This window comes from Ambystoma mexicanum, chromosome 9, assembly GCF_040938575.1.
Source record: "Ambystoma mexicanum isolate Mex_15411 chromosome 9, UKY_AmexF1_1, whole genome shotgun sequence".
In the NCBI taxonomy this organism is placed as follows: Eukaryota; Metazoa; Chordata; class Amphibia; order Caudata; family Ambystomatidae; genus Ambystoma; species Ambystoma mexicanum.
This window is the reverse complement of record NC_090931.1, coordinates 1,544,200,273-1,544,223,248: the sequence shown is the minus strand read 5'-3', so window position 1 is coordinate 1,544,223,248 and position 22,976 is coordinate 1,544,200,273. Positions and strand designations below refer to the sequence as shown.

General features: G+C 49.7%; 1 protein-coding gene across 1 annotated transcript in view; it reads right to left on the bottom strand.

The window, feature by feature from the left end:
- Positions 1-6,869: 6,869 nt before the first annotated feature.
- Positions 6,870-22,976, bottom strand: part of LOC138487580 (zinc finger protein 501-like) — a 32,860-nt gene continuing 16,753 nt past the window's right edge. Inside the window, exons 3-4 of the mRNA XM_069614053.1 lie at positions 9,342-9,701; positions 6,870-9,258 (exon numbers count right to left, since the gene is read on the bottom strand). Coding sequence (XP_069470154.1) covers positions 8,846-9,258; positions 9,342-9,701 — 773 coding nt within the window. The 3' untranslated portion in view covers positions 6,870-8,845. The remainder of the gene's footprint in view (positions 9,259-9,341; positions 9,702-22,976) is intronic.

The following is a 22,976-nucleotide window of genomic DNA, read 5'->3' as shown; positions in this document are numbered from 1 at the left end:
GCCTGTCACCCAAATGTATTAAAACCCTACTTTTACCCTTGTCTGCAGTCTGTGGGAAATTGCGTTCAACGTGTCCAGAAGGAGGAGAATATTGGAAAGGCACATTCACATGGCTGGTAATGTTCCTTTATGTGCCATTGTGGCTTTTCAATACAAAAAATATTCTGCCATCATGTTCATGGGTCGAGTTCATTTCTTGAAGGTCAAGTAGATAAAATAAGTTACTCGATCTGCAGATCTAGCAGGATTTTAAAGATTTTTCAAGGCCTGTTGCCCTCTCCAAATCCTTGCAACGACCACCTCGATGCGGGTTTAGCAAGAAGAGGAGATTCTGAATCCTTTTAACAATCTTCTTCAATTGGAGTTCATAAATAGGGGACTGTGGAGTACATGGTTCCGGGGTAGGACTCTGTGGAGTAAACTGGTGCCCTTGTCTGCGATTTTGGGTCTGCTTCCAGTCTCTACTTCTTTTTATTTGTAGGCATAATCTGGTTTTTGAAGTAGGGAATGAGGTATCTGGTATGTCAGAGTGTGAATCTGGCTTTTGGATTCATCCCTGGAGTTCCCTGTTTGATCCACACCACACTTTCATTCCTCCTCCCACCCTGGACTCCTCCCATTCAGATCAAGGATTCCCACCTAAATAAGACCCTTCCCTAGCCTCTTGTCTCTGCTATTTCCCCTCCCTCTCTCGATGTCCAGTATCTCTCGACTGTCAATCCACCACATCCTCTGGGCCGGTACCCCTTCTGTACCTTTAGGCTCAACACGTTCCGCCTTGATCATCTTTAATCCAATCCATCTGGTCCCTTACAATCTCCTTGGTTCATAGTGATAGTTTCGACAGGCAAGGTTTCGACACACCAAAGTTCCGACACAAAAGCATCAGGAAAAAAAGTGTTGAATGCATTTCTTTTATTTTATTTATTTATTTTTTTAAATGTTTAATGTTTGGTTTCCCCCAAGCCCCCATTTTCTTTTTAAAACAAACTTTTTTTTACACGAAAAAAAAAACATAACATGAAAAAAAATGCATTCGAAACTTTTTTATTCAAAACTTTGTATTAGGAACTTTTGCATGTCGAAACTTTTTTTTCGAAAGTATGACTGGACACCATCTCCTTTCTGGCCTCCTCCAAATACTCTCGTGCCACCTCCTAATTTTGGCAACTTCTTTCCAGTACTTTCTCCATTTCTAGCTCCTTACTCTCCTCCTCCAGTCTCTTCCCCTTTCTGTTCGCCAACACTTAACACTGTCCTTCCTTTACTCCAAAAACCCAAACACTTGGTTGTGGTGTTTGGCTTTTAATAGTGTCTTGCCCCTTCCCTGGTTTGACGCTCTGGTTATTAGTTTGCACCAGGATCTTATTTTGGGGGCTGTGTTGTGATTGGTTAACCCTGGGCATCTCCTCCTGACGCCTGCCCTGTGGGACATCTTGGCACTCCATTGGGCCAGCCTTGTTTATCCTGGTTGTATGTATGTTGCAGTCCCCAAGACTAGATGGGTTTGGTAAGTGTGTCTGTGTGAAAATCCCTAAGCACTCTGAAGCATCTTTCTGCAGCATTGTGAGGCCAGGGCCAGCCTCGTTTGGTTTTGGTGATGGTGTCTGGGAGTACCATGGTCCAAGCAGCTGGCGTTGGATACACTGATCTGGCAGGACCTACACTGCATTGATGTTTCCAATTGCAAGTTTGAGGACAGAACAGAAGCTGTGTAGTGCTAGTTTGCTTTTTCAGCCACGCACAGGGGCCTCAGATTCACGCACCTTACTGCACGGACCCAAAAATGTTCTTGGACTCAGGGAGGCAATGAATCACACTTAGACCAATAGTTATAAGAAAATAAATGGCTCGTTACAGGCCCTTTATTCACACCCAATACACATACACACAACTAAAACATAACATATAATCAATTATACATAAACATAGAAAAAGAGCATCACTGTTAGTATGGTTGCAGAAGACACCTTCATCTCGGCCACCGCAACACTGCTTTGTCCCAGAGCAGGTAGGCAGAGAGATCACTCGTGCTAACAGGGTCTGGAGTGGAGCGTCCTCCCTTTCAGCAAGACTGCATCCCCCGGGGTCCAACTCTCTCTGTTGTTCATGAGAATTCCTCTTCTCTTTATGGGGAGATCCCTGCCCCTTCATGGTTACCAGACTGCACTCGGCCACAGAGAAGACAGCAAGCATTGGGAGCAAAGAGTGGAAAAATCCAGCTAGAAGTGGAAAAACCCAGCTTCTCTCCCTCACCTTCGTTCCCAGCATCCCTTATCACTGTACCTGAAAAGCTCTGACTCCCTTTTTGGCTCGTCCTTCAGCGGACAATACACCAACTATCCTCCACCGTTAGCTCATCTGACATCATTATGTGACCTCCCAACCATTGCAAAATTCACGTTTGCTTACTGAGCCCACGGAAACGTAGGCTTTCATCATGGTAATGGAAGTGAATGTCAAAAATGGCCGTGCACCGGTGCCATGTTATTTAGCTCATTTTCACACACGCACTACAAGTGCGTATGGGTGTATGGCGACCCGTGAAAGCCAGACAGGTTGTTTCCATAGGCTGTTTGTCTCTGCATTCACATTTAAATGGGCCTGTATGGATTCCCTGAAGTACATGGGGGTATGCTTCAGTTTCCCTAGCCCTAACTCTCAAGGGCTCCGGGTGGCAGGAGGGTTTTGGTGATTTGGGTGGGTTGGCCATGAAACAGGGGGCATTGTGGGATGAATAGTTGTCTTGTGGCAGTCCCTGTTAAGAAAGCGAGCTGCTGCCCGAGGTACTATGGGATGAACTGTACACCTCCTCTGGCCCAGCCATCCTGGTGAACAGTGGGGTCCCTGTCCCCTAAGACGCACACACTGCCAGTACCCAATGCCACGTGGGGGACGTCTTCACAGATCCGTGTCTATTCTTGATAACGGATTCCTTCATGGATGTCATGGCCTCAACAGAATGCAAGACATTCTGAAAAAGCGAAATATGAGAACATTCTTTATAAAATGGCAGAAAATCCACCTGGGCACCGAGCAGTACCTGTGGGTAATTGTTTAATTGTAATAGTACCCTCAGCAATAGCTAGATCTACTCACGATAAAGTGGGTACATCGACTTTGGCCAAGTATTGCTCCATAAGATCTGGAACATGCTTTTGAGCTGTAACACAGGGAAATCATTTGTCGAAATTGTCCTCTTGGCCTCCTCGGAAACCAAACAAGTACTGTTGCAAAAGAAGTTTCTCTGTAGTCATCGGGACAGTTGATGAAGGCACAATTTGCAGAAAACACGTATCTTCATGTATGTTACAAGGTTACAGTTTCTCTTCCTGTATGTGAGTAGCAGTGGCACAGCCAACGGCCATCCTGCGGCCTCCTAGCTCGGATCTCCACTGGCGCACTTGAAACACTCATGTGTCATCATTAACTGCAATGCCAATCACTCACATTCACTAACATTCTCACAGCAAGCAAGGATGACCAGCGTGACCCCAACACAGAGGCTGACCTCCCCCCGAAGAGTCTTCACGAAACTGATGGTGGTGGTGGCAGCGCATCTCAGGAGAGGGGGGATTCACGTCTACCCCTACCTGGACGATTGGCAGATCAGCGCGCGCTCAGATCTACCAGGAGAACATGACACCTACATACACGCAAAACAAGACACAAGTACCCAGATCATTTTATAAAGCAGCCATAGCATTCTGGGAGCTTTACTTCCTAGATTTATTTTCCAGTAAGTGACTGGCTTTGTCCGAATTTGTAAAATAACATTGTTTAGTCTAGTGGAGGATATAGCTGTGTCCTCTAACCAGAGACCTTCCAATGTACCTATATAGTCTCCGAAAATACCAAAAAGATGAAGTGATGACATTCATGCATTAATCAAATACCTATAACAGATGATCCTCTACTAATTAAATGTATTGCATTGTACAAAGCTGACATTGACACAATTAGAGACATCTGCAATACAACTTGGCACATCTTTAAATGTGATGATACTGTGGGGGCTGTTATCCAGCCCTGGAGATAGACTAACAAACTATTTCTTGCTAACACTACTTACAAATACACGTGGTTATCAGATAAACTTTGTTGGCCATGTCACATGTACACTGCACGTGTTAACACCCGAACATGCATGTCATGGACCAGAAATAAGGTGTTGATATCAACTGCACAACAATGTGTGTTCCTCAGGCACTTATTTGTGTGTGTAAAATCATATACATTGGTGCATAAAGAGACATCTTTTTAAACATTTACCGACTATTGGGAATCAAGCCCCTAACTATTGTGAAGCAGAACATTTTCTGCAGATAAACATGAGGCGAGAATTGCTTTTTAACTTCCACATGTCTCTGTGGCGGGGGCCACAACCCCCCCCAAAGGCCTGACCACCGAAGAAGGTTGGAAGGGGGGGTATGGTACCTTGACAGACTATTTCACCTGAATGTCAATGATTTACATTATAAGTTCTTGCACAAAAATACAAGTTGTTCACCTTAAAACAAAAGTGTGTGTGAGTGAAATGTGTAGGGTATGTGTGGGGATTTGGGTGGGGGTCGGGAAATAAATGGTTTGGAGGGCTTCTACCATGTAGGCAATATTAGGAAGGAAGTTGGGGGCAGGCATTTTAGATCCTGCAAACATTAAAATGCAGGATGGAAACTGTAGGTCTGGACTGACACTTGGACTCACTCTTGCCCCCAAGAACCCTGCCCCACAAGAGGGGTGCTGCAGCGTCCACTCAGACACAGCAGAGCAGATTGTACTTCAGTATGGAGTGGGATAAGCCAACCTCACAGGGCTCCTCTCATCTGAATACAAGTCCAATGAGAATGGTCGGGTGAGGGGTTCTAACCTTCCCATGGTCCTTGCGGCATCCCATAGTGGCCCTGCTGCCGCTTCACGCCCAGGAATCACAAGATAAAGATGGCAAAGCTCATAGATCAAATGGCAGTATTGAACAGTCCCTTAGCCATGCAGTGAAAGGGCACTGAACAGTCACAGCTGGTGTTTCGTGGTACTCCACGCCACAACGCTCCTCCTAAAAGAATGGCATCCCACTTGACCCCCATCCTCACCCGCGAGGAGGTAGCTGTTGGAGCTAGATTCTGGCATGGTGATTGACCCAGGATCTCTACAGACTGTAGCCTTCACATCACTAATCCGCCATACAGAGTCTACCCCAGAAGATACAGACAAAGCCACGCGCATCTGGTGGCTGGAACCAGAATGCCACAGTCCAGAGGCTGAAATCCTCACGCAGGCATGGCCATGACAAACGTATTCCAACTTCACAACTTTAAAGGGACACACAGGAAACCAGGAAGCAGCACAGACACAATCTTGCAAGTTTGCAGCTTTCCAACTACAGATTGCATCACACAGGAAAGAAAGTCACCAGACATTGTTTCTCAGCAGAGTGATGTTGCAATTCAGTGCACACCGGCAAAGAATGTAAAGTCTGTACCCAGTGTTTCCTGTGGGTAATGTCGATCAATGACACAAGTCAGGCAGATGTAATTACGTACAACCACGCCCTCATTAATGGTTGCGTACTTGGGATGGGTTGGAGGAATGCCTATGGAGAATAGGGAAAACCACTGAAATAAAAAGAGGGATGTCTCTCATTCCGTGTCAGAAATGGATCAACACAACATGAGGGGTTTGAGATGTCGCTAACACCTCGAAGGCAATCCCGAAACCGAGGAATGCAAAAATCTAATCCTAAACGGTCATTGTTCCTCCTGGGACACCCTACTCTATTCAAAACAGAGTCCAAGAATGGTGGCCACTGAAACGTCCCAAAGCCATTCTTAGGAAGTCTGTTAGCCAACTAGCAACTCTGTTCTGTCCAAACAGAAATATCGTAAAGCCCTTGGTCCAAGCAAAGAGACCAACTCTACCACTAAATGTCCTGCCCGAATCTTGCAAACAACCCACCACAATAAAGGCCCCCAGTCTCTCTTCAGGGATAAGCACATTATCATATGCTTCCTTGACAATCCTCTTGAATCCCCACATTTGGAAAATAATGCCTAGTCTTTTAATGCTTTCTGGTCCCAGGAAACCATGTGACACCGGCCTAACTACAGGGCTCTGGAATTCATCCTAGAAAATCTGCAAAAGTCCTCCCCATCTAAGATTCACAAAGATCTTCCAAACCTTGCTCTTCACAAAATAATGGGGTTATACTAGATCCATCTCTGCAACAAGACCTCTACTCCTTGCTCCTGCATGAGACGACAGACGTCCTGGCCACCTAATGCTTGGAAAGGCCTTACACTTGGCACTCCTGTAAGAACCAGGATTAACAAGGAGCACTGTATGTCCAGCAGCTGATCTCTGGGCTCTATTCCACATATAAATGTAAATGCTACTGACTACCCAACGTCTCTAAAGCCAGACGCCAGACTATACATTATCCAATATCACAAACATCAAAAATCTCTATAGCTAGATGGCAGACTATGCATTATCTGATATCACAAACATCAAAAATCTCTATAGCTAGATGGCAGACTATACATTATCTGATATCACAAACATCAAAAATCTCTATAGCTAGATGGCAGACTATGCATTATCTGATATCACAAACATCAAAAATCTCTATAGCTAGATGGCAGACTATGCATTATCTGATATTCGCAACCGGGAAGGGGTTCTCAGCTAATCAGCGGGTGAGAATACACATTCTCCGCCCACTGTTTCCAGCCACCCGAGGCCCTTCCACAGTTGCCCCATTTTATTCTTTTATGTGGGGAGAGACTTAGTCTCTTTTCCCTATTGCGGCAGACATCCTCCCCCCCCCCACCCGGGAAATTGGTGTCGTGCAATAAGCGCAGCCAAACTCTAAAGAAGAAAAAAAAAGGAAACAATTTGCACCCTGGATAAACCTGGGGGTGCGAAGGGATTTCAGCTCTGCGGCGGGGGACGGACATGGCCGATAACAGCATCCAGCCCTTGCAGAGGCCTGAGTGTTGCCGGCCATGTCTGCCCAGCACCACAGGGATGAAAGCCATATTCTGACCACCCAATGTCACTAGAGTTGGATGCCGGACTCTACCTTATCTGATATTATGACCACCCAGCATCTTTAAAGCTAGATGGCAGACTCTGCATTATCTGATATCCCGACCACCCAAGGTCTCCAAAGCTAGTTGAGGGACTCTGCATTATCTGATATCACAACCACTGAACGTCGCTAGAGCTTGATGGCAGACTTTGCTTTATCTAACATCTCAATTACCAAACGTCTCTAGAGCTAGAGGGCAGACTCTGCATTATCTGATAACTCTAGAGCTAGATGCCGGACTCTGCGTTATCTGATTTCACGACCACCCAAGGTCTCTAAAGCTAGTTGAGGGACTCTGCATTATCTGATATCACGACCACCCAGCGTCTTTAGAGCTAGATGGCAGACTCTGCATTATCTGATATCTCTAGAGCTAGATGCCGGACTCTGCATTATCTGATTTCACGACCACCCAAGGTCTCTAAAGCTAGTTGAGGGACTCTGCATTATCTGATATCATGACCACCCAGCGTCTTTAGAGCTAGATGGCAGACTCTGCATTATCTGATATCTCTAGAGCTAGATGCCGGAATCTGCGTTATCTAATAGCCCAATCACCTAATATCGCTAAAGCAAGAGGGCAGACTCTGCATTATCTGATATCTCTGGAGATAGATGCCGGACTCTGCGTTATCTGATTTCACGACCACCCAAGGTCTCTAAAGCTAGTTGAGTGACTCTGCATTATCTGATATCACGACCACCCAGCGTCTTTAGAGCTAGATGGCAGACTCTGCATTATCTGATATCTCTAGAGCTAGATGCCGGACTCTGCGTTATCTGATTTCACGACCACCCAAGGTCTCTAAAGCTAGTTGAGGGACTCTGCATTATCTGATATCATGACCACCCAGCGTCTTTAGAGCTAGATGGCAGACTCTGCATTATCTGATATCTCTAGAGCTAGATGCCGGAATCTGCGTTATCTAATAGCCCAATCACCTAATATCGCTAAAGCTAGAGGGCAGACTCTGCATTATCTGATATCCCACTTGTTCAATATGAATTTAGTAACATTTCCGGCCTCAGCCCAGCATCGTATGCCACCATGATCAATCCCACCATTATGACCATTTCTTCTTTTCGTTGCCCTTCATGTGTTCATTCCTGAACAGAAGCCGCTCAAGTACTAATTATCTTTATTTTCCACTACACTTGTGCTGCCTTTTCTTGTTTTTTCAAGGACATTGTACTACGGCTGTTGCTTCTTTCTGTCTGGTAATTTTTCTCCTAGGGTCAGTGTCTCCTAGTTTGGAAGATGTTTACATACACTCAGTGATGGGAAGGAGGTCACGCCAGGGCACGGTAGGAAAATGTTCTATGCTGCAAGTAGGAACATGCCACCTTATTTTAACCTTCCTGTGTGCAGTGTACAGTGTCCAGTACTGCAGCTTTTAAGATGTTGGACTTGTTTGCCCTCTGCTGTTGTTGGACAGAGGACTCACACCACAGCAGAAAGGCTATCATTTTATGAAGGTTGGATCTCTGATGCCCTCTCAAGTCTCAATGTTATCACCCTTTGTGCACTCCAGTGGGGCTCTTCGGTGATTGTACAGGTGTGAAATTTGAGTGAACCTTTTTCTCTGCATACTGGTATTGTCTTTCATCTGTGCCAGATTTCAGATGTACCCTCAGATTGATCGCAAACTTGAGTGCTTATTACATTTTGTTCATTCATAGCCTGCTCCCCTGTATTACCGCCATGGTGATTGCTCATGGTTGAGAGTTCTCAAGTTTTTCTTGCACTCTGTGCCTTCACAGCAGCGCTCCCTGATCCGAATCCGCCAATACCTGTATACAATTTACCTCTGTACACTGGGAAGCTTTAACCCCTACATGGGATTTCCGATGCTTGCTCAGAGCTGAGGTGTGACTGAACTTTTTATTGCAATAAGTGCATTCATATGGCTTCTCTCCAGTATGGGTCCTCCAATGACTGCTCAGGGAAGAAGAGTGACTAAATGTTTTCTTACACTCTGCACATTCATAGGGCTTCTCCTCTCTATGGACCCTGTGGTGGCTGATCAGCTGTGAATTCTGAGTGAAGCTTTTCCCACACTCTGTACATTGGTATGGTCGCTCTCCAGTGTGGGATCGCTGATGCTGTCTTAGGTTTGATCGCTGAGTAAAGTGCTTGCCACATTCTGTGCACCCATACGGCTTCACCCCTGTATGAGTCCTCTGATGGATGAAGAGAGCCGAGCTGTGGGGAAGCTTTTCCAACACTCTGTACAATGGTATGGGCGCTCACCTGTATGGGTCTTCTTGTGGCTGCACAGATTAGAGTGCTGAATAAAGCTCTTCCCACATTCTTTACACTGGTATGGTTTCTCCCCTGTATGGATCATCTGATGCTGGTACAGACTTGAGCTTGTAGTGAAGGTTTTCCCGCACTCAGTAAAGTCATAGGGCTCGTTGCCCGCATGCAAACCTTTGTGTATGACAAGGCTGGACCTGTTAGTGAAGCACTCCCCACAGATTCTGCAGGTAAACGCTTTCTGCTTCATGTGTATCTTCATGTGTAGCAGCAGTTGGGAGCGATTGATAAAGCTCTGATCGCACCCTATGCATCTGCTAGGGTTCATCTGTGTGCTCATAGATCCATTTTCTGCTAAAGGAATCAGAATGACCAGGTATTACTATATGTTTCACCATTGTACAACCTAAACATCTATAGAACTGGTGTACAGTTCTGAATCAGTGTGCCTGTTTGCCAGTAACACAATCCATTGCCCACAGACCACCAGAATAAAGCTGTGAAAAGCGGGATATTAAAACCTGAGCAGATTTCACACATTTAGAATCAAACATAAATACAATCAAAATAAACCCTTTAGAAACTTTCCCCATCAGGAAATCAAAACTGACAAGATATACTGGGCAATTTTAGAAATTATCTACATACATGAATTTGCATACATACTTTCTTTGTGCCAAAAAAATCACCAAATATGAAAATGTTCTTCTCGGCCCTCTTCACATCAGATCATTGAGAAGTGTGGTGCTGCTACGTGACAGGCACCACTCACGCCACCCGGCAGGACACAGCAGTGCATGCTGCCACAAGGGGCCAACACCTACTTATTTGTTACTCCCTCTTTTTGATTATATGGAATAATCCAAAAATGTCACCCACAAACATTGCGACATGTCCATTACTGCACCTTTGTGCAGTAATAACATACCAACACCCATTACACCGACTAATGGGAGCGAGGGTTGCGGGGGTAACCCTGCACCCCTTTTTCAGTGTAGTGGGGGTCGGTGGTTGCGGCGGTGCCCCCACTTCCATTAGATGGTAGCAAAGAAAAAAATGTAAACAAAAAAAAAAGAAAAAAGGACCCTGCCACGCCAGTTCAGACCCACGTTAGTGGGTGAGATCTGACGCAGCAGGGTCGGAGGAGAGACGATGGCATACTTCACGGTGTGCCGCCGAACAGGTAAATGGATAAGGGGGCGGCTGTTATGGGAATGGAGGGCACAGTGATGTATGTGATCACTACGCCGCGCCATAATGGGAGTCTGTAATTTAATAGTCGACATTATGGGCGGCGCGGTGATCACATCGATTCGATTAGACTATTTTCCTATTTTCAGGGAGTAAGATAGACTGCTAGGCCGTTTATTTGAAAGGGCTGTTATGTTTTGGACAATGATGCACTATATTGTATGTCTCTTCAACATTTGACGCTTAAGCTCAAGTGAGTTTTGGTAAAAGGGCAAATGTAGATTAACAGAATCAATGGGTAACATAAATTCAATTGAACACATGGAGAGTGTAATTCATTTGAATAGGTTTTATGTAACCGTTCAGAACGTTGCTGTTACAGTTTTGATTATGTTTTGGCTGTTTAAGTCGATAGGTAAATTGCACACCTGGTAAAGGACTGTCCCCTAAACATGCTGTGTCACATGTATGGTAGACAGATGGGGGCCATAGCACAGCTCCACTCCATCAGCAATGGAGTGCAAACATTGCTACAGTTGAGTGCCGCTGGGGTGATGGAACACCGTAGACAGAGGATTAGCTACTCACATAAAAAGTGAGCCAACCTCTGGATACCACACAATTTCTCTGCAATGAGAAACCTCAGAAAGCGTGTAAGTCTTCGGATCAAGAGGATTTTGGTGGTGGACAAGCTGAGCATACTTAGAAGATGGTGACACTAGAACCACATCCTTAATGTTCTGATCTTGGCAAGCGGAAATAGTGAAGCCAGCACTTTCCAAACAAACTATGGGCCTCATTACGAGTGTGGTGGTTCGGAAACAAGGGTGCCGGCAATCTTACCGGCACCCTTGTTTCCAGATCACCACACTACGAGTCTGCCTGTATGGGCCGTTGCACCCAGCAGGTCTGATCCTGTCGGTGCAATGGCCCCGGCAGGCAGACGTGTCATGGAAGCACCGGCACCGCCATTGACGCTGCTGGTGCTTCTCAGTCCCCATTCCCAAGGAGTCCTATGGGAAACAAAATCTGCTGCCTGACTTCCCGCTCTGCTGGGACTTGTAATGTCCTGGTGGCACCTGGAAGTCAAGCGGCGGATTCAGTGTTATGGGGTTGGTGGCAACCCGCTGGTAGCATCGGCGGGTTACCGCCAACCTCCTAATAAGGCCCGATATGTACATTGCAGGGCCATGAGAAGGAACATGTGACCACAGGTGAACCTTTTAAATGAAAGAATTGTGCTCAGAGTCAGGTGAGGTGGACAGTCAATCCTAAAGATGTGGGTTATACTTTTTATAAAAATAGCAGAGCCAGTGGTTGACTCTGAAAGGGAAAACCCTGTTGTGGGCAAATGCAAAGTGCCACAGATGGCACAAAACACTCTGAGGTTTGAGGATAGTTCAAGGATTGTTCTTCTTAAGTGTGTGGGCTCTAGGGCCGCCTCTCTCATCTCCCTTGGCATTCCTCCATAACCCAGGCATTCGTAACCCAAGGTTAGTAGCACTGTTGGGGAACCCCTACTGACTATTTCTGTCTTAGGCTACTCGTGATTTCTTAAGACGCTGGCTCTCTAAATTCCCTCCAGTTATTAGTGTTCTACTAGGTTCACAGGGGAGTGCCTTGCACTGGCTACGTTGGATACACTCATGCCCATGCTTACCTCTTCCTTTCTCTACTCCTACGGTCTCAACCTCCTTCTTACTCCACCCAACACACTTGTGTCCCTCTGATGGTTCACTCCTCCTATGCCTCACCTCCACCCTTTCATGGTACGTCTCCTCCTACCTGTTCCCACTGCTTTTCCTCCATCTACTACCACTCCTCCTCCAACCACTCTATCCCCTCATCCTACTACTATTCAGTCTCCGCCTCAGCCTATGACTCCTCTTCCTCTTGGTCTTACTACCATTCGTAATCCAGCCACTGCTCCCACCACACCTTCATCCAGCTACTACCACGCCTTAGTCTACTACTTCCACTCCACTATTCAGTCACCCTTCTTTCACTCGTAATAAGCCTTCTCACATGCACAGCTTACACTGTCTTTTCTATCCACACGTCTCACACATATTCACACTCACAATGTAGAACCCCTGTACTCACCGAACCAACACCTCTCCTTTTCTATAAGATGCCTCTGTGCCTGTTTCTTGGTCCTCCACCATCTACTCCACTTACCACACACGGGTCACCCACACTTCCTATTTCTTGTCCCCTGCTTAAATCTCTCTCTGTTCATGCTGATTGGCCAGCTCTCTCTAGCCAATCTTGTTTTATCTTTACCTTTTTGGAGGCGTATGAAGTTGAAAGGCATTAACAGGGGGCTAAGCCCTGCTTACTTCCTCTGTGCGGGCATGCCACATTGGATCAATGCCGTCTTGGGATCTTTCCTGTCCCCGCCTGTATTGGGGGTTTCAGACCAAGCTTCTCTATGGTAAGTAGTTCTCCCCCAGAGATAGGACCCAGCCTTTCAAGAACCTGGTTGTCTAGGGTGGCTCCGTCACATGTGTTGGGTTGCGAATTGCACAGATGAGCATTGGTCATGGGGGTACTGGCCTGGTCACAAAAGAACCTGTAGAAGTATATGCCCATGACCTGGGACCACAACATTCAGCCTTCCAGAGTGTCCCTTTGGTGTCCCCAAGCTGCAGAACGTGTGTAAGGCGAATCCGGACTCTGGGTTTCACTGATGTGTTTGGGTATGCGAACCTGTTATGTTGGACTTTCCCATGCGTGTTGTCCTTTTAAGATGTGGGTCCCTCTCAACGTGTATTTCCCTTTTAAGATGGGCCATGACTGTGTCATGGCTCAAGCTAATAGAAGGAGCAACTGCAGGCACGTGCCTCAGGCCGGTGGAACGACTGATTCTGTCTCTCATTTAGGCCTGCAGGGCCACCCCGTGTGAGCACGGGCCTGCAGGCCATGGTGCAGTGGGGCCCTCTCACCAACAAGGTGTGATGCTAGGCCCCGCTCCTTGCCGCTGGATACTCCCTAGCCACGGTCCTCTATGAAGAGGGTGCTCGTGTTGCCAAGGCAAGGTTCTTCCCGCAGCCACTGTGGCTGACCTCAAATACAGAGAATCCACCTGCTCCATGGAAGAGCAGCCCTTGTGAGGAGGTGAGGGCAATGAGAAAGAAATGACGGTGCGCGGGGGACCCGCACCCGCTTCCCCATGAGCCACAGGGCACTGCTGAGGCCCCCTCCAGATCCTGGGGCCATCGAACATGGAGTGAACGCCAGCGCCCCCACCTGCACGTCCCGGGCCGCGGGTCCTTCATTCATGTACGGAGCAAGGGGGCGAGGGTCCGCCCGCAGCCCCCTGCGGCATCCACTGGCAAATCGGGGTTTCAATCCCACCTGGAGGGTGAGAAAAGGAGGGCTCCACAATTGTAGCTCTGGCAGGGAAGTGTGCCGCGCAACATCACTGTGCGGATGAGGTATCCCGGTAGGTAGGAGCAGAAGCGCAGGCCACCCCCGCAACAAAGAAGCAATGTGCCTCCTAGAAGAATGAGGACTTCAAGCCGCCTCTGCCGCGGTATGGAGGCAGAGCGTGGTGCTGGCGGCGCTGCCACAATGAATAAAGACGTCTCCCGCCAGAGAGAGAAATGGGGAGGTGTGGCGGCCCGCCAAGCAAAGGAAAGTGTTTGCTTGCCCTCTGGGCGAGCCGGAGGCGGGGTGGCTATCCAGTGTGCCGCACTGGCTGGCCCAGAGAAATCCCGGGCCCCCGGCGGTGAACATCATGAGTGCTAAATATCCCGGGCCAGGAGGCGGTGAAGATCATGAGTGCTAAATATCCCGGGCCAGGAGGCGGTGAAGTTCATGAGTGCTAAATATCCCAGGACAGGAGGTGGTGAACATCTTGAGTGCTAAATATCCCGGGCCAGGAGGCGGTGAAGATCATGAGTGCTAAATATCCCAGGCCAGGAGGCAGTGAACATCATGAGTGCTAAATAACCCGGGACAGAAGGCGGTGAAGATCATGAGTGCTAAATATCCTGGGCCAGGAGGCGGTGAACATCATGAGTGCTAAATATCCCGGGCCAGGAGGCGGTGAAGATCATGAGTACTAAATATCCCTGGCCAGGAGGCGGTGAAGATCATGAGTGCTAAATATCCCGGGACAGGAGGCGGTGAACATGAGTGCTAAATATCCCGGGCCAGGAGGCGGTGAAGATCATGAGTGCTAAATATCCCGGGCCAGGAGGCGGTGAAGTTCATGAGTGCTAAATATCCCAGGACAGGAGGTGGTGAACATCTTGAGTGCTAAATATCCCGGGCCAGGAGGCGGTGAAGATCATGAGTGCTAAATATCCCAGGCCAGGAGGCAGTGAACATCATGAGTGCTAAATAACCCGGGACAGAAGGCGGTGAAGATCATGAGTGCTAAATATCCCGGGCCAGGAGGCGGTGAAGATCATGAGTGCTAAATATCCCGGGCCAGGAGGCGGTGAAGTTCATGAGTGCTAAATATCCCGGGACAGGAGGTGGTGAACATCTTGAGTGCTAAATATCCCGGGCCAGGAGGCGGTGAAGATCATGAGTGCTAAATATCCCAGGCCAGGAGGCAGTGAACATCATGAGTGCTAAATAACCCGGGACAGAAGGCGGTGAAGATCATGAGTGCTAAATATCCTGGGCCAGGAGGCGGTGAACATCATGAGTGCTAAATATCCCGGGCCAGGAGGCGGTGAAGATCATGAGTACTAAATATCCCTGGCCAGGAGGCGGTGAAGATCATGAGTGCTAAATATCCCGGGACAGGAGGCGGTGAACATGAGTGCTAAATATCCCGGGCCAGGAGGCGGTGAAGATCATGAGTGCTAAATATCCCGGGCCAGGAGGCGGTGAACATCATGAGTGCTAAATATCCCGGGTCAGGAGGCGGTGAAGATCGTGAGTGCTAAATATCCCGGGCCAGGAGGTGGTGAACATCTTGAGTGCTAAATATCCCGGGCCAGGAGGCGGTGAAGATCATGAGTGCTAAATATCCCGGGCCAGGAGGCGGTGAAGATCATGAGTGCTAAATATCCTGGGCCAGGAGGCGGTGAACATCATGAGTGCTAAATATCCTGGGCCAGGAGGCGGTGAAGATCATGAGTACTAAATATCCCTGGCCAGGAGGCGGTGAAGATCATGAGTGCTAAATATCCCGGGACAGGAGGCGGTGAACATGAGTGCTAAATATCCCGGGCCAGGAGGCGGTGAAGATCATGAGTGCTAAATATCCCGGGCCAGGAGGCGGTGAACATCATGAGTGCTAAATATCCCGGGTCAGGAGGCGGTGAAGATCGTGAGTGCTAAATATCCCGGGCCAGGAGGTGGTGAACATCTTGAGTGCTAAATATCCCGGGCCAGGAGGCGGTGAAGATCATGAGTGCTAAATATCCCGGGCCAGGAGGCGGTGAACATCATGAGTGCTAAATATCCCGGGACAGGAGGCGGTGAAGATCATGATTGCTAAATATCCCGGGCCAGGAGGCGGTGAACATCATGAGTGCTAAATATCCCGGGCCAGGAGGCGGTGAACATCATGAGTGCTAAATATCCCGGGCCAGGAGGCGGTGAAGATCATGAGTGCTAAATATCCCGGGACAGGAGGCGGTGAACATCATGAGTGCTAAATATCCCGGGCCAGGTGGCGGTGAACATCATGAGTGCTAAATATCCCGGGCCAGGAGGCAGTGAACATCATGAGTGCTAAATATCCCCGGCCAGGAGGCGGTCAACATCATGAGTGCTAAATATCCAGGGCCAGGAGGCGGTGAAGATCATGAGTGCTAAATATCCCAGGACAGGAGGCGCTGAACATCTTGAGTGCTAAATATCCCGGGCCAGGAGGCCCTGAAGATCATGAGTGCTAAATATCCGGGGACAGGAGGCGGTGAACATCTTGAGTGCTAAATATCCCAGGCCAGGAGGCGGTGAAGATCATGAGTGCTAAATATCCCGGGCCAGGAGGCGGTGAACATCATGAGTGCTAAATATCCCGGGCCAGGAGGCGGTGAAGATCATGAGGGCTAATTATCCCGGGCCAGGAGGCGGTGAAGATCATGAGTGCTAAATATCCTGGACCAGGAGGCGGTGAACATCATGAGTGCTAAATATCCCGGACCAGGAGGTGGTGAACATCATGAGTGCTAAATATTCCGGGCCAGGTGGCGGTGAAGATCATGAGTGCTAAATATCCCGGGCCAGGAGGCGGTGAACATCATGAGTGCTAAATATCCCAGGCCAGGAGGCGGTGAAGATCATGAGTGCTAAATATCCCGGGCCAGGAGGCGGTGAAGATCATGAGGGCTAATTATCCCGGGCCAGGAGGCGGTGAAGATCATGAGTGCTAAATATCCTGGACCAGGAGGCGGTGAACATCATGAGTGCTAAATATCCCGGACCAGGAGGTGGTGAACATCATGAGTGCTAAATATCCCGGGCCAGGTGGCAGTGAAGATCATGAGTGCTAAATATCCCGGGCCAGGAGGCGGTGAACATCATGAGTGCTAAATATCCCCGGCCAGGAGGCGGTGAACATAATGAGTGCTAAATATCCCGGGCCAGGAGGCGGTGAAGATCATGAGTGCTAAATATCCCGGGCCAGGAGGCGGTGAACATCATTAGTGCTAAATATCCCGGGCCAGGAGGCGGTGAAGATCATGAGTGCTAAATATCCCGGGCCAGGAGGCGGTGAACATCATGAGTGCTAAATATCCCAGACCAGGAGGCGGTGAAGATCATGAGTGCTAAATATCCCGGGACAGGAGGCGCTGAACATCTTGAGTGCTAAATATCCCGGGCCAGGAGGCCCTGAAGATCATGAGTGCTAAATATCCCGGGACAGGAGGCGGTGAACATCTTGAGTGCTAAATATCCCGGGCCAGGAGGCGGTGAAGATCATGAGTGCTAAATATCCCCGGCCAGGAGGCGGTGAACATAATGAGTGCTAAATATCCCGGGCCGGGAGGCGGTGAAGATCATGAGTGCTAAATATCCCGGGCCAGGTGGCAGTGAAGATCATGAGTGCTAAATATCCCGGGCCAGGAGGCGGTGAACATCATGAGTGCTAAATATCCCCGGCCAGGAGGCGGTGAACATAATGAGTGCTAAATATCCCGGGCCAGGAGGCGGTGAAGATCATGAGTGCTAAATATCCCAGGCCAGGAGGCGGTGAACATCATGAGTGCTAAATATCCCGGGCCAGGAGGCGGTGAAGATCATGAGTGCTAAATATCCCGGGCCAGGAGGCGGTGAACATCATGAGTGCTAAATATCCCGGGCCAGGAGGCGGTGAACATCATGAGTGCTAAATATCCCGGGCCATTTGGCGGTGAAGATCATGAGTGCTAAATATCCTGGGCCAGGAGGCGGTGAACATCATGAGGGCTAAATATCCCCGGCCAGGAGGCGGTGAACATCATGAGTGCTAAATATCCCGGGACAGGAGGTGGTGAACATCTTGAGTGCTAAATATCCCGGGCCAGGAGGCGGTGAAGATCATGAGTGCTAAATATCCCAGGCCAGGAGGCAGTGAACATCATGAGTGCTAAATAACCCGGGACAGAAGGCGGTGAAGATCATGAGTGCTAAATATCCTGGGCCAGGAGGCGGTGAACATCATGAGTGCTAAATATCCCGGGCCAGGAGGCGGTGAAGATCATGAGTACTAAATATCCCTGGCCAGGAGGCGGTGAAGATCATGAGTGCTAAATATCCCAGGACAGGAGGCGGTGAACATGAGTGCTAAATATCCCGGGCCAGGAGGCGGTGAAGATCATGAGTGCTAAATATCCCGGGCCAGGAGGCGGTGAACATCATGAGTGCTAAATATCCCGGGTCAGGAGGCGGTGAAGATCGTGAGTACTAAATATCCCAGGCCAGGAGGCGGTGAAGATCGTGAGTGCTAAATATCCCGGGCCAGGAGGTGGTGAATATCTTGAGTGCTAAATATCCCGGGCCAGGAGGCGGTGAAGATTATGAGTGCTAAATATCCCGGGCCAGGAGGCGGTGAACATCATGAGTGCTAAATATCCCGGGACAGGAGACGGTGAAGATCATGATTGCTAAATATCCCGGGCCAGGAGGCGGTGAACATCATGAGTGCTAAATATCCCGGGCCAGGAGGCGGTGAACATCATGAGTGCTAAATATCCCGGGCCAGGAGGCGGTGAAGATCATGAGTGCTAAATATCCCGGGCCAGGAGGCGGTGAACATCATGAGTGCTAAATATCCCGGGCCAGGAGGCGGTGAAGATCATGAGTGCTAAATATCCCGGGCCAGGAGGCGGTGAACATCATGAGTGCTAAATATCCCGGGCCAGGAGGCGGTGAACATCATGAGTGCTAAATATCCCGGGCCAGGAGGCGGTGAAGATCATGAGTGCTAAATATCCCGGACCAGGAGGCGGTGAACATCATGAGTGCTAAATATCCCGGACCAGGAGGCGGTGAACATCATGAGTGCTAAATATCCCGGGCCATTTGGCGGTGAAGATCATGAGTGCTAAATATCCTGGGCCAGGAGGCGGTGAACATCATGAGGGCTAAATATCCCCGGCCAGGAGGCGGTGAACATCATGAGTGCTAAATATCCCGGGACAGGAGGTGGTGAACATCTTGAGTGCTAAATATCCCGGGCCAGGAGGCGGTGAAGATCATGAGTGCTAAATATCCCAGGCCAGGAGGCAGTGAACATCATGAGTGCTAAATAACCCGGGACAGAAGGCGGTGAAGATCATGAGTGCTAAATATCCTGGGCCAGGAGGCGGTGAACATCATGAGTGCTAAATATCCCGGGCCAGGAGGCGGTGAAGATCATGAGTACTAAATATCCCTGGCCAGGAGGCGGTGAAGATCATGAGTGCTAAATATCCCAGGACAGGAGGCGGTGAACATGAGTGCTAAATATCCCGGGCCAGGAGGCGGTGAAGATCATGAGTGCTAAATATCCCGGGCCAGGAGGCGGTGAACATCATGAGTGCTAAATATCCCGGGTCAGGAGGCGGTGAAGATCGTGAGTACTAAATATCCCAGGCCACGAGGCGGTGAAGATCGTGAGTGCTAAATATCCCGGGCCAGGAGGTGGTGAATATCTTGAGTGCTAAATATCCCGGGCCAGGAGGCGGTGAAGATCATGAGTGCTAAATATCCGAGGCCAGGAGGCGGTGAACATCATGAGTGCTAAATATCCCGGGACAGGAGACGGTGAAGATCATGATTGCTAAATATCCCGGGCCAGGAGGCGGTGAACATCATGAGTGCTAAATATCCCGGGCCAGGAGGCGGTGAACATCATGAGTGCTAAATATCCCGGGCCAGGAGGCGGTGAAGATCATGAGTGCTAAATATCCCGGGACAGGAGGCGGTGAACATCTTGAGTGCTAAATATCCCAGGCCAGGAGGCGGTGAAGATCATGAGTGCTAAATATCCCAGGCCAGGAGGCGGTGAAGATCATGAGTGCTAAATATCCTGGGCCAGGAGGCGGTGAACATCTTGAGTGCTAAATATCCCGGGCCAGGAGGCGGTGAACATCTTGAGTGCTCTAGCGTTGGAGCTGGAATAAAAATATCCCCGGCCAGGAGGCAGAGAGTTTTTGATGTGCTCCAAGTCGGAGCATAGATAACTGTATGCACATGGCCCTCTGCAGATCCCGGGCCCGGCGGTGAAAGGCCTGACCAGGAACAGAAACGAAAAGTGCTCCTGACATCGGAGTTTCATAAAGCGTGCCTCTCATTAATGACCCGGGCCGCTGGGCGGTGACTTGAATAACAAGCGTCGGCTGGGGAAGTATGCAGTGCTCCTTGCCGGCTCACTGGAAAGAAAAATGAATAGGAAAAGAACTGTTCAAAAGCTTGTCCCAATGCAGGCCCTGCACTTCTTGAACCAGCTGGGTCGTGCAGTGTAAAGAGGTGCATGATTCCACTCCTGGCACCAGACTAGAAAGACAAGCAGTGCAAGACCCCATCTGCTCGCACTGGCAAGATTTTACTATTATAAGTGACAGTTATCACCCAAACAACCAGGTGCATTGGAAAGGCACATACTCTATACATCATGTTTGTACACGTGTCACGCTTCATATTATGAGTACCACCTTTACAGATCGTGTGAATAGTGCACTGCAATGCTGGAACTGGGTGCTGCAAGCACGCTCCATGGTAATAGCTAAAGAAAGAACAGCACTCCCGCCTGGGGGAGTGAAGTGAATGGCACATGCTAGAGGCCTTGCCATCAAGGTCTCGCCACCTGTCCCAGATCCACCGAGAGTGGGGAATTCACCAGGTGCAACTGCCCTGCCAAAAGGCGAGTAGCACCAGCACCCTGCCACTGGTGTGCGCCCTCTGCTACTGAAAGAAGTGGCCCCAGCGCCCTACCGCTGGTGTGCGCCCTCTGCTACTGAAAGAAGTGGCCCCAGCGCCCTACCGCTGGTGAAAGAAGTGGCCCCAGCACCCTGCCGCTGATGTGCGCCCTCTATTACTGAAAGAAGTGGCCCCAGCACCCTACCGCTGGTGTGCGCCCTCTGCTACTGAAAGAAGTGGCCCCAGCGCCCTACCGCTGGTGAAAGAAGTGCCCCAGCACCCTGCCGCTGATGTGCGCCCTCTGTTACTGAAAGAAGTGGCCCCAGCGCCCTACCGCTGGTGAAAGAAGTGGCCCCAGCACCCTGCCGCTGATGTGCGCCCTCTGTTACTGAAAGAAGTGGCCCCAGCACCCTACCGCTGGTGTGCGCCCTCTGCTACTGAAAGAAGTGGCCCCAGCGCCCTACCGCTGGTGTGTGCCCTCTGCTACTGAAAGAAGTGGCCCCGGCACCCTGCCACTGGTGTGCGCCCTCTGCTACTGAAAGAAGTGGCCCCAGCACCCTACCGCTGGTGTGCGTCCTCTGCTACTGAAAGAAGTGGCCCCAGCGCCCTACCGCTGGTGTACGCCCTCTGCTACTGAAAGAAGTGGCCCCAGCGCCCTACCGCTGGTGTGCTCCCTCTGCTACTGAAAGAAGTGGCCCCAGCGCCCTACCGCTGGTGAAAGAAGTGGCCCCAGCACCCTGCCGCTGATGTGCGCCCTCTGTTACTGAAAGAAGTGGCCCCAGCACCCTACCACTGGTGTGCGCCCTCTGCTACTGAAAGAAGTCGCCCCAGCGCCCTACCGCTGGTGTGTGCCCTCTGCTACTGAAAGAAGTGGCCCCGGCACCCTGCCACTGGTGTGCGCCCTCTGCTACTGAAAGAAGTGGCCCCAGCACCCTACCGTTGGTGTGCATCCTCTGCTACTGAAAGAAGTGGCCCCAGCACCCTGCCACTGGTGTGCGCCCTCTGCTACTGAAAGAAGTGGCCCCAGCACTCTACCACTGGTGTGCGCCCTCTGCTACTGGCAGCTTCCTGCCCACACTCCTGCCCGGGGGAGAGAACTAAGCAGCAAGTGGCCCCAACAGCCTGCCACTTTTGTCACCCTGCCTGCCCTGCATGTGGCCCTGACACCCGCCACCAGAAAGATGGGTAACAAGCAAGTGAGGGTTGCAGCTCTGCACAAGTGCTTGTGCACCCTCCTGTGCCACTGCAGTAAAGTGACACTCCTGCCTGGGGGAGTGTGGCCAAGAAAAGGGGGGTAAGTAACATGCTGCCACCCCATGCCCTGTCAACGTCCAGCAGCATTCCTGCCTGGTGGAGCCTGAATGTGGTGCAGCCTTAGACGCCCTGCTACCTGCGTCTCTCTGCCTGCCCCAATATCAAGGGATTTACTGAGCCTGAATGTGGCGCAGCCTTAGACGCCCTGTTATCCGCGTCTCTCTGCCTGCCCCAACATAAAGTGATTTACTGAGCCTGAATGTGGCACAGCCTTAGATGCCCTGCTACCCGCGTCTCGCTGCCTGCCCCAACATCAAGGGACTAAGCCGATGTGGCCCCTGGTACCTCCAGGTGCGGCTTCACCAGCCTTTGAACTGTACCATCAACAGACCTGGACCTGTGGTAGTGACTATCCTAAATGCTAAACGGACACTGAAGCAAAGTGAACTGCTTTCCTGCAGTCCTGCAAGTGCTCAAAGAAACGCAGTAAACACATGTTTAGATGCTGTGAGCCTGCATGTAGATTATGTGCTTAAAGTGGTCCCAGTTAAATGGATGTGATGCTCTGCTCACGAAGTTGTAGGCATGCTCCAAATAGTGCCATCAGCTAGCAATGGCGTCATTCAGTGGTGGAAGTTCCACTTTCCCCAGGTTAATAAAGGGTCTTGTAAAATATGGTAGAACTGCCAACATTCCACTGGCGGTTTGCCAACCACGACTGTCACCCGCTGTTCAGAGTGTGTCAATAAGTGTTTTATGTTTGTAACGGCATGAGTCCCTATGTACGTATCAGTGGCGTATCCTACTATCTATCCACCCTATAATTCCCAAGTGGTATAAGTATTGTCATTCTGTAACATGGGGAGGAGATAATTTATGTTTCAGCAACATTTG